This window comes from Olea europaea, unplaced genomic scaffold (assembly GCF_002742605.1).
Source record: "Olea europaea var. sylvestris unplaced genomic scaffold, O_europaea_v1 scaffold1980, whole genome shotgun sequence".
In the NCBI taxonomy this organism is placed as follows: Eukaryota; Viridiplantae; Streptophyta; class Magnoliopsida; order Lamiales; family Oleaceae; genus Olea; species Olea europaea.
The window spans coordinates 20,720-33,587 of NW_019237661.1; the positions used below are offsets into that span (position 1 = coordinate 20,720).

At 33.5% G+C, this 12,868-nt stretch overlaps 2 protein-coding genes across 2 annotated transcripts; both read left to right on the forward strand.

Moving 5' to 3' along the window:
- The first annotated feature begins 6,931 nt into the window (after nucleotides 1-6,931).
- On the forward strand, nucleotides 6,932-8,888 carry LOC111379379 (60S ribosomal protein L8-like). Its single transcript, XM_023002739.1, has 2 exons — nucleotides 6,932-7,438; nucleotides 8,434-8,888. The coding sequence occupies exons 1-2, from the start codon at nucleotides 6,999-7,001 to the stop codon at nucleotides 8,771-8,773; spliced, it is 780 nt and encodes a 259-aa protein (XP_022858507.1). The 5' UTR covers nucleotides 6,932-6,998; the 3' UTR covers nucleotides 8,774-8,888.
- A 2,042-nt stretch (nucleotides 8,889-10,930) lies between these two features.
- LOC111379380 lies at nucleotides 10,931-11,940 on the forward strand. Its single transcript, XM_023002740.1, has 2 exons — nucleotides 10,931-11,606; nucleotides 11,683-11,940. Exons 1-2 carry the CDS (start codon nucleotides 11,311-11,313, stop codon nucleotides 11,741-11,743), a joined length of 357 nt encoding a protein of 118 aa, XP_022858508.1. The 5' UTR covers nucleotides 10,931-11,310; the 3' UTR covers nucleotides 11,744-11,940.
- The last annotated feature ends 928 nt before the right edge of the window (nucleotides 11,941-12,868 follow it).

Here is a 12,868-nt window from a genome sequence, read left to right on the forward strand (position 1 = left end):
CACAGACTTTCTTCATGATAATAGAATTTATATTCAAATGTCTCCTTTGAATATCACCACAAATACGTATTTATCAGATTTAGTATCAAACTTATCTGATTCAAGGCGCTTCATATAAGCGTCATGGCCCCAAGCTTTCATATAAGATAAACTGGGACTATTGGCCTTCCATAACTCGCATGGAGTTCTGTTAACCAATTTAAATGGGATACGATTTAGTGTGTTGCACATTGCAATCAATGCATGACTCTAAAATAATTTTGGGAGATTGCATAGCTTGTTATTAATCGTATTATATCTAATAATTAACGATTCCTCCTTTTAGATACACCACCTTGCTGCAGTGTATATGAAAGAATTCACTGCAAGAGAATTTCATTCTCTTTTAGATAATCTAAATTTTATCTTTAAGACACTCTCACTTGATCGAATCTTAATGTGAGGGTATCTTTACCTATTTGTTTCTCTACTTCTAGTTTGAATCCCTTGAACTTTTCAAGAGTTTGAGTTTTCATCAAGTATACATGATCATTGATGAAATAAGAGAAACATTATCTAACATCAATTGACATGAATCCATATGCATCACTATGCTCCAGTAATTATGCTGACCTTTCTTCTATTCAAGTAAAAGAAGATTTGGTCATTGTGCCAGACATGTATAATTTGTATTTGTTAAAATTAATTAATCCCGAGTATACATCTTTATGTAATTTTGGAATTGTATTTCATCTATATGACAAAGTATGCCATGCCAGATTAGATTATCGTATTTATGCCTTATAATTTCTATACTCATTATAGAATCCTTAGTATTAAAAAATATAAACGTCGTTTTGTAATTTATCATAGCCATTAGGATCTTTATTAAAATAAACAAGAACAACTATTGTCCTTAACATTAAAATAGTTTATGTCGGAACATGAAATTTATTTTAATGTTCCAGCTATGGTTGGTATAAAGCGAAGTTTCTTTAATTCCAATACTAAACCAAAAGGCAATGGCAAGAAGTATATTCATACATGCAATACAGCAACCTTTGCTAATCTCCAACGTCTATGTCAACTTCTCCCTTTCGCAGTGGTCTACTTCTTTTTAATTTCTCCATATTTGTATAAATATGAGATTTACATCTGGTATCAAATACTTAAGAAACTATTGAAGTAGACGTAAGTCACGCAATATTTCTTCCAATGACCTTTCATTCTATAATGAAACAAAGGGTCATTAGACTTGGTATTGTCCTTCGCTTTGACGGTCTTAACCATATTGGACGCTTTCACAAAGCCCCTTTAGACTTCCTCTTAATATCTTTAGAGGAATCAATGACTTGCCCACTACTAACTTTGATGTTGGGCTTAACAGTCCTAAACATGTTAAGCAACTCAATAATTTTACATTCGAGCTTATTCACGTTAAATTCATAATCAGTTGTGAATAGCTTTAGCTGACAGAGATTGCAGAACCAAGTCACTACTTAGTTCATGGTTTATAATTGAACACAGTTGAGACATTTCTCAACGTCAATCATCTTCAGTGTCTAAGCATCAATTGAAGATTACTCTGTCATTTTGCACTGGTATAGTTGTTTGGAAGTCTCATATCCTTCCACACATGATTATTATCATACAACTCTTTGTAATGAAGAATTATGTGTTAACATCTATACTCTCAAGTCTCTTTTGTAACTCGGTGACATAGTTGCAAGTATCACATACATTGCAGTACTATTGTCATCACTGCGTTTACTACAATAGCCACCTCTTCTTTAATTGAATCATCAGCAGATATCTCTGGAAAGGGCTACTGAAGGACGTGACCAATTTTCTCATGCATGAGAACAATTATCAAATTGCGGTGTCAATTAAGAAAATATAGTTTGGTTGTTGGCATCCAGTATGCTATTCAAAACATATAGTTACTCAGATTTAGTAAATATAAATGACGAAAAAGGAAAGAATAATATATAAAATGTATCAATTAATTTAGCATGGGCTTTTATTAAATTAATTATACTCCCACTGTTTAAATAAAATTTATGACCCTCTTACACAAATTTATGGAATCCATATTAGACTCCCAGTGGGCTGGGATCCCATCTATTATATTAAGACATTGAGTATACTCAACAAGCCTTAATATAATATTTGAGTAGATACTATTATCAATTGTATCTCCATACAATTCCCAGATGATTAAATTAACGACCCTTTGTTTTCAAACATCTTATGTGTTAGCTTAACATGCCTCTAAAATTTATCTTCTTGAGTGTACTCAACAAAAGATAAATTTTAGTTAAGTCAAACTCGTCATTCAGAATATCAAATATTTCATAGTGTCAAACATATCCCTAATGAACCAGTCTTGAGTGTACTCAACATGTTGAGACGATTTGGGACTTTGATTTTTCATTATCATGATGGAAGGCAATTATAAATATGACTTAATATTTTATGGAGGGATTTTGCATTTAAAGGTCTCATCGTAATAATAATATATATTTTTTATTATACATCTACCATGTAAATATATATATATATATATATATAACATAATTTAATAGTGTGGACGATTATGGATTTTACTATCTAGTCTTCCCGAGATATAAGGAAGACTAGTTGGTCAATTTCTAAGGGGTATTAAACTGATCAGTATCAATACATCATCTCCATGGTCTCCTCCTCTTCTTGTTTCTTCAATTAGTCCAATTGCAATCTGTATCTTTTACTAATTGGCACATAGACCTAAATAAAATTGGACTCGCAGGCCCAAAATATTAACAATAGTAACAGGCTCGCAGATCCAAAACAATTAAGAGCTCCAAAGCCCATAAAACGACAAGAATAAAAATTAACCATTCAACACATCCATATGGTCGAATCCATAATTGTTCACTAATAATACATTCATCACATAAATGCATACCTATATAATATCTAATATTATATGCAAATTAATTTCAAGTTTCTAACAATTAAGTCGTCTAAACTCTTTTAGACAAATAGATCGGAACAATTAAATAATTAATTAATCATATTAATCGATTATTTAATTAGCGGGAATATTTAATTAAAATTAAATAACAAATTAGAGTCCAACTCTAATTCAACGATTATATGACGGGATTATTCAATTAAAATCAAATTTTAATTAAATATCAAATTAGAGTCCAACTCTAATTTCATAATTTAAAGCGGTGGAATTTGATTAAAATCAAATTATAATTAAATAACAAAATTAAAGTCTAACTCTAATTCCTATAATTAAGGACGAATTTACTTAATCAAAATCATATTTCAATTAAATATCAAATTAGAGTCCAATTCTAATTTCAAGATCTTAGGGCGAACATGTTTAATTAAAATCAAATTTTAATTAAACACAAATTAGAGTCTAACTCTAATATTAAATAACATTTCAGGCAACACAATTTAATTAAAATCAAATTTTAATAAAATGTCATATTAGAATTCAATTCTAATTTCAAAAAAATAATCGAGTGAATAATTAATTAAAATCAAATTTTAATTAAGTATTAAATTAGAGTCAAACTCTAATTTGAATTGAATTAATATTTTAATTTAAGATGAAACTCCTAAATAAAATCACATTCAATTTAGGGTCAAATTTAATATTTAAGTTAAAATCATATTTTAACGAAAATATATATAAAAAAAAAAAAGTCGTCAATTTATAAATAAAATTTTAAACGGGTCAAAATTGATAACATAGGTCAAAACATTTAAAATCAAATTAAATACAGTTTAATTCAAAACATCTTTTGAAACTTTTGAAATTGACCCATTTATATATTATCAATAGATCCCTCCAAATACACAAATTGCAGGGAAACCCGCCATTTAAGAAATTGCAAAGTGACCCTTATTTTATAATTGTAGGTAGCACCCAAAAATAGCAAAAATTGCAGACGAGGCCCCCGTTTTCCATCACCCCAAAATCGAACTGAAAACCCCTAGATTTCATCCTTCAACGACAAGCGCGCTACCATCGCAGCTCAATTGATTTTTATTTTTTTTTAATATTAGGTTTTCAGAACCAGATTTTCAAAAATTAGGAAAATCAAATTTTTTTCAATTGCTAGAAACATGAAAAGGAATAACAATCAACTTTTGACTGCACAAACACGCAAGTCAATTTCCAACAAAGACAAAGGAGGCTCTAATGTCACTGTTGGGAATCTACTTATACATGTATAGCGAAAAATTAAAATTATTTCGATTCCCACTGAGGACCCCTTTGTGTTTAGATAGAAATTGTGATAAAGATTGTACCTTTGACAAATTCTGCAAACCTTTTGTTTTTCTTTTCGTTCCAGCAATCTTGATTCGCCACCCACAGCTGTCCAATTGTCCAGCCTCCAATGGTGATCCGCACAGAGAATAAAATTGCAGCTACCAGAGTTTTCCTCTTGTGCCAGCAAGAATAATGAAAACCATATGAATTGAAAACCCTATCAATGTATTTATATAAGCCCAAACAGGGCTGGCCCGGTCCGATCCAATATTTAATTAATCCATTTAATTAAATCCGGTCCGTAAATTAATTAATCCAATTAATTAATTTGGACCTATAAATAACCAACCCAATTAATTAATTTATCAAACGATTGTTAAATTAATTAATTGACAAATTGCAATCTTGCAATTCTCTTTTGTGTGTGACTCATCAAGTTCCCGATCACGATGCCTAACGATGTGAAATATTATTTTGATCTCATCAAAATTGATAAATTAAAACACCCTTTTAATTTATTATCAATTTACATTCGTCGTCCCAGATTGATATCTAGCAATGTGTCAGGGCAATACATGTGACAAGAATGTTATGTGTTATGACAAAATCAAACTCGTTCGTTTATCGTGAAATTATAATCCCTTCGTCAATATGATCCGATCAATTACGAGATATGAAATTATGTCAATCCCGAATATCGATCATATCTTTCACTCTACTATTAAGTCAATATAAGTCGAAAACTCATTTTCGACTTATGAGTACACCTTGGCCAAGAATTTCATCATCAACTTAATTGAATGAAATGCAAATCATAATCTCCTACTATCTAAGAGTGACGAATTCTTTATTGATCAATCACAACCTTCATACAATTCTTGACGTACCCGAACGATGTCGTATTAGCGGCTCTTTTCAGAGCAACATCTAACACCGCCAAAGTATGACTATCCTCATATAAGGTATCATGACGACCTTAAGTCAAATGACCAATTTCACTACTGAACGTTAGAAATTAACCACTGACACTCAAATAATTATCCATGTAGAATCTCTCGACGGGTCTCCAATGTTTCGTTCTATAACAAAACATCCACGTGTTCATTTAAGTGTCATCACACTTTAGTTTGTGAGATCAGTTACTTACTTCACAAGTAAGAAATGCCATACGTGATGGTCTATCCGTAATAACGATATTCGTATCTCGTTATTACTTACGACCACGGATGATTTAAGATTCAATCAAATGTAATTTATATCTCATAATCACAACTCCTTGTGATTAACAAATTACGAAAATTTGAATCTACGGACTCTATTATTTATTTAATTGTCTATTAATTAAATAACAGATCTACCATTAAATTGCATTAATTATATATCAAAAGTATTTATGTCCAAAGTTGATTGGATTTAGGGCATAATACTTACACAACCATACAAGACTATTACTCTCGCTACAATGTCTAGTACTTCCTGCTAGGTCAAGTCCGTGAATGCTTGAAAGATATGATTTATAGATGCAACCACACACTAATTTCAACCGAAAGTTACTCCAAAGTTGAACATTGTAAATATGACTACAATGACATGTGTCCTGGTTACACATATGGAAGTCCTGTTGTTCAGAAAATACTACTACAACTGATGAATGGTTACCATTTGCAATGCAAGCAACCAAACAGATCTCAAAGACAGACTTCTAGGTAGGAAAGCCAACAGATTATAATTGCATCATAAATAATTCAGTCACCCATATGCCTCCAGCCTCCTCCACACAATAATTTTTTCTCCAACCATGAACTATTTCCATTATCCACTTGTTAACAAAAACCTTTCGTTCCTTTTTCACGAGCAGAACTCCCAGATTATTTCCAATAGCATCTTTCTATTACTTGATAAAGCTCGTTGATGTGGGAAGATGGAATTAATTTTTCTAAAGGCTATAGCTAGGGAGAGGTGTAATCAAACCCTTTGTCACCTACGACTAGACCCTGGTGTCTACCCCCAAGCACTAGTCTTTTGGGGCCAACCCCATAAGAAATAGGCTCATCCTCGTTTTCAAGTGATGCTCATTTCTTATAGTGCATGCTGTTTAAGATAAAGGGCCAAGAACTTGTCCGTGTTCTTTCGATTTCTAAGGAAACATTAGTGGAGACAATAAATACGCTAGGACTTACAATTGCTAAAAACAACTTTAATGAGTTCCAGTATAATTTCATTTATCTTCTTGCCATTACTTGACTCCTAATCTCCCACATACTATCAAAATCAATGGTTCCTTACATATTAGCTTCAATTCCTTCATAAATCAATTTATATAACTTATATTTCAAAATTTTGAAACATTAAAAGGTCATGAGTTTCAAATGATTCGTTCAAGTGTGCAAGAGTTAAACACGTGAATATGAGTAGAGTCGAAATTTATTAGCTATGTCATTCGTGCAGAAATTGAGGCCAACAGAATGAATCGAATAGGTCGAAGAGTAGTTGAGACTTTAATTTTCCTTATATATCCATGGATAATATGAAATATATTTTTAATTATTTTTAAATTTATTATTTTCTCAGCATTTGCCAGGATTTGGGCCTTCTCTTTATAATTCTGGGCCCATTTTCTTTACCAAACTATACCAAGGGGAACCCCGAATCTAATTCGCCTCAATAAAACCCTACGTCTATCTTCCCTCATCTCATTTTATCACTTCCCGCCGTCTTCTTCCCATCAATAACAGAGGAAAAAATGGGTCGTGTAATCCGGGCACAGCGTAAGGGAGCAGGGTCCGTTTTCAAGTCCCACACCCATCATCGCAAGGGTCCGGCCCGATTCCGTTCTCTGGACTTTGGCGAGCGCAATGGCTACCTCAAGGGTGTGGTGACCGAGATCATACACGATCCTGGCCGAGGTGCTCCATTGGCACGGGTCACCTTTCGCCATCCCTTCCGGTATCAGCACCAGAAGGAACTGTTCGTCGCCGCCGAGGGTATTTACACTGGTCAGTTCCTGTACTGTGGTAAGAAGGCCAATCTAGTTGTTGGCAATGTCTTGCCTCTTAGAGCCATCCCTGAAGGTGCCGTCATTTGCAACGTCGAGCACCATGTTGGTGACCGTGGTGTTTTTGCTAGGGCTTCTGGGGATTACGCCATTGTTATTTCGCACAACCCTGACAATGGAACCTCTAGGTGTGTTGCTTAAATATTTAATCTGCTTTATTTATATGTTGTTTGTAAATTGATATTATGCTTGCAAATAATTGTTGAATTGATTTTAGTTTATTGTTTTGGATTTTATTGGCGTTTGAAATTTAGAAGTCAGCATCTGTCGAGCTATGTTTACTGATTTAATTTTTATGTTACCCCCTATTTTATTATGTAATGTGATTATAGGGTATGTTTGGAGTTGTGAAATGCTGCAAATTCAATGCTTTTATGGTCTTCAATACATTCATCTCATGAATTGTATAAACATGAAACTATAGGAAACAGAGTATTGATTTAGTCACATTATATCGCAATTTAATTCTACCTTCTGTTTCTTCACATACCAAGTTTTTTTTCCCTCTTTTTTGGCAACAATTATTTCAACCTGGATTCTGATTTAAGAAAATTGCTCAGAATTTACTTTGTTTGGTATGTGGATTTAACAATCTGATTCTCAGATATATATATTGAGGACTTTGGTGGCACTTCAGATTATATCAGTTATTTTTTATATTTGAGACGAACTCTTCTGTATTGTGTATGCACATGAATGGTACATCTGTGATTGAAGTAGTTGCTATTGATCGAGAAGCATTGTATGCTACAATGCATTTTAGCAGTATTCTAAAAATGCTAGATAGCAAACCAAGCTTCAAGCTTTTACTGGTCTAAGTGGGCTTGGACAAAGGTTGTGCTTAGAAAAATGTGAAGTGTGGCTAGGAGGCATGGCCAAGCTTTGTTCCTAGGTGTTCTTTTTGGAACACTGATTTTTAGTATTGTATCTGCTAGAAATGTTTTATTTTTGCGCAGTGATGACTAATTATTTTAATTTGAAAACTCATTTTAATTTAATCTTATCATATGTCATGTACATGTTTGGTGATTTTAAAAATAAGTTTTAAGTGACGTACCAAATTGAGAATCTATGTTATGGAGCATCATAAGTTGGAGGGTTGACAAGTTCTTATTGTTGACAGGATTAAGCTTCCTTCAGGAGCCAAGAAGATTGTGCCTAGTGGCTGTCGTGCCATGATTGGCCAGGTTGCTGGAGGAGGACGTACTGAGAAACCACTGTTGAAGGCTGGGAATGCTTATCACAAGTTCAGAGTGAAGAGGAACTCCTGGCCTAAGGTTCGCGGTGTTGCTATGAATCCCGTGGAGCATCCCCATGGTGGTGGTAACCATCAACATATTGGTCATGCAAGTACTGTTCGTCGGGATGCACCACCTGGGCAAAAGGTTGGTCTTATCGCGGCTAGGAGGACTGGTCGTCTACGTGGTCAAGCTGCTGCTACAGCTTCTAAAGCTGATAAATAAATAAGGATATGCCGATTTTAAATTTGTTTGCTGCGTTTCTTGTTATTGTGTCTTAATCAGACTACATGTTCAATTGTGACTGCTATCCTAATGCTATGCTTAGATTTTGTTTTGACTGGCTGTGTTAGATTCTTTCTGTGAGCTTATTTAGGAGAAACTCTATAATAGGACGATCGTACTGTCCACGTGGTGTGATCGTCCTATAAGGGAGGGCCACCCGTCGAGATGGTGGCTTGACATTGGACACATCATTGAAGTATTTCTCCTCATTACAGGGGCCTTTGTTGGTGGGGCTCTGACACAAGGTACTTATCAGATTGAGCTCTTGTTTGATATTCATTTTTTTTAAATACATTTTTGTCTCTTTTTTTCAATCATATTTTTCAATAAAATAATATTATACGTAAATTTAAAATTTTTTAATTTTTTTAATTATATATTTTTTATCAATCTATCATTTCAAAATGCATTCTTTGAAAATAATGGGGCTCAAATAGGCTTTGAAGGTACTTACTCGATCAATAGAATGATTTTGTGCCAAGTTGGTGAACTAGCAATAGAGATTCTCTTCGGATAATTGGTACTGTTATTGTTATTCTTGTGATCGATTTAATATCAAGATAACTGGAAGTTCTATCAATTTTTTTTCTTTTTCCTAGATACCCTAGTTCAAATATATCATCGATGTTTAGTGGGATCCTCGTACATGGTGAATACCTCATTTTAATCATTTTGTCTTCCTTGAATGATTTTTTATTTGGGAAATGATAATTTCATTATGTTGTTGGTTCGAGTTGGTTAGCGACTCTCTATTTCATTGTGGACGGTTGTATTTAATGTGGCTTGGCTACCCCTTCGGCAATTCTAGGCTTTCATCTCGGTGTCTTCAAAGATTTGATCAAATGATTTAACCGAATTGGTTACCATTTGGCAAGTTTTAACTTTCTCATAAAATTCTTCTATAAGAAGTATGATGAAAAATTGAAGTCTTATCACAATGGTTCTTGATCTTTTTATTGGTTTGGTTTTTGCGGGGAGAGTGAGTCAACAAATGAAGTGGTAGATAAGCTACTTCCATAAAAACGCGTATCTTTCAATAAATAAACGTATGCACTTATATAATTAAACAATAGTAACTGATTAATTAATATATTTTTAAAGGTTATCTTCATTAACAGTTGCTAATAAACCCGGAATATTACAATTGTGATCTTCAAGCTTTTGCCAACAGTACTTAGGCCGTCATTTAATTTTTCCTGACACACACACACACACAGATAATATTTATTTTTGAGACACTTACTAGAGTGGTGTTATTTATCATTAATTGTGATAATCACTAATTCGGTGGTTGAACTACATGATTTATTATTCATTGCATTAAAATGCATCACATTTTTATTGGGCAACGAATCATATAACAAACTATTAATGAAGTTAGTGATTGTCGCTCCTAATGATAAATAGAATTACTTAGATATGATTTCTCTATTTTCTGTTGAAGTCACACGTGAACTTTTATTCACAAGGCATTTTTGGCAAATCAACAGTATTCTCTCTGAAATGTTTGTTTGGTAGAGATTTTGATAATTTGTTTTTTGACTGTTAGAGATAAAGTGAGTCTCACTTGTAAGAGAAAAATTCAAAAATGATGTCTGGAATAGTGAAATAACGATAAAAAAAAATTGATTTTGATTGACTTAAAATCTGCATCAAACAAACACAAAAGGAAAAGAGAAGTCAATATAGTGATTTTATTATTATTATTATTATTATTATTATTATTATTTTAAGTTAAATGATGATGATTAAGTATGCAAGATGTGTCACTCCAATAGGAGTATAATAAATCCCATCTAGCAATAGTAGGGATGGCAATGAAAGGAGGATTATTCTCATTTATTGTTCTATTTACTTATTTATAACTTATATTTAAAAAAATAAAAGGAATCGTGACGAGCTTGTTTTGATGGGTGGGTACTATGTTTCTTGTTCGCACCTTGATTCTCCATTGAGGCAGGGAAATGCAGGGTAGGGCGGGATGAGATTCAGGTATCAAACCATCTCCGTGGACTAGAGGGGATTCACATTTGTCGAAATTAAAATTTTGAGGATGCATATACCAAGAAAATTTAAATGGAGACTTAAGTACTGCAGTTTAAAAAGTTTGGGAGCTGCGTCGGTAATATTTACGTAATAAAATACACGTCCTCAATCACCAAAAAATAATTAAAAATAAATTTAAAAAAATCCCCACCTTTCCCGCGGGCGACTGTGTTTTGGTGGCGCATCAACTTCGATTTTATGATAATACAAGAAAACCTTTGGTTGAAAAGCCAAGTCACCCATCTATAATAACACCAGATTACAAATTGATCCTCAGAAAAAGAAAAACACGCACAAAAAAAGAAAAGATTGATCAAATGGATTTCACCGATCGATGGCAACTGGAATCACCATTTTTCATATAGAATAGAAATAATCATAGGTTGTTCCTTCCTAATCTGATTTTGTTGGTGGGTGTTTTGTGTGTAATTATGAAGTTTTTCTTGTGTTGTGGGTCTGGGACTCGGCAGCAGCCACCGGAGGAGTCGAGATTGCTGGTAGTGCCAGAAGCTCGCCCCCGCGTAGGGAGGAAGCGGGGAAGGGAGAGGCATTGTGGAGTTCTTGATTGGCGACCCTCTCTTTCATCAATTTCGGAGGATAACGTTTTGCCGGAAAGGAATACTATACAACCGCCGCCGCCGCCGCCGCAGATCCCTAAGAGGAAGGGTGATGGTGCATCCATTTCACCTCGAGATCGTGCGCATTCTTCGCATCAAAATGGTGTCAGGTAACAAATTTTTTCCTCCTATTACGTCGATTTGGTGATTTCTGGGTGCATTTATTACGATTTCATTCATTTACAGGCAAGCTTCTGTTCCAGCAGTTTTGCCTACGCTTTCCCCTTCGCCTTTCTTGTTTCTATAGATTATGGAAGATTAAACTGTGTATATATGGAATAAATCCATTTAATGGAATCGTTCAATGTATATAGTGTATGGATTAGCTTAATTCAAATCAACATTGAACTTGTTCTTGTTTCTTTTTTCATTGTTTGAGTTGTATATTGATCTGATTACCTTGGAATCTCTGTAAATAAAAGATGGGAAGATGACTTTGAATTATGTCCTGTTTGGTACAAAATACTAGGTAACCTTAAACAATAATTCTCGAGCTTTCTCCATCCTCAATTCCTGCCATTGTATCATACAAAGGCTTGTTTATGTCAGAATTCCTCGAGCAATCCCATATACCACGGACACCACAGATGGTATTGATGCATTACAGAAAGAAGAAGATTTTATGGAGAAGTAGGACTGATGTCGAAAGAATAATTTTTTGAGGTGTCCGTTTCGAATAATTTTGGGTGAAAACAATCCAATAAACAGAACACGTCGCTTTAGCCATAACGTTCGACTTTTTCTGCCAAATTTCATCGTTTAGGGCTCCACAAATGTGTTTTTCTATTTTCTGGATAATTTTGTTTAATTCATTTAATTTGGAATTTAATTCTATTTATTGCAAATTAATTTTGAATACGAGAAATTTTAATTTTTTTCATTATCTTTAATTTTAATTATTATCTAGAGTTAATCGTTGTCTAAAGTTTAATTATTATTTAGATTTTATCTACTACTTTAATTATTAGTTGTAAGTTTGAGGCAATTAGTTGAATTTAATGATAACAAAGAATCTTGTGTAGTTTTTCAAAATTATTCTCTTTTTGGTATTCGTGAGCGAATCAACAGTGCACGCTGCATTTCTTACAATGGAAGAAAAATGCTCCACCATATGAAAAAACAACAAACTACAGGCATTCGGTCCATTAATTTGATCAATAGTGCACGCTGCATTTCTTACAACGGAAGAGAAAGCTCCACCATATAAACAAAGAACAAATTATAGGCATTCTATCCGTTGATTTGAAAATTTGTTTTTGGCAAGGATCTTTCCACATCACACATTGTCAAACTACTAGTACAAATTCATTGTACAAGTCGATTTATTCCAAATTATAAGTTCCGGCCATGCCAAAAAAATTTGATAATACAA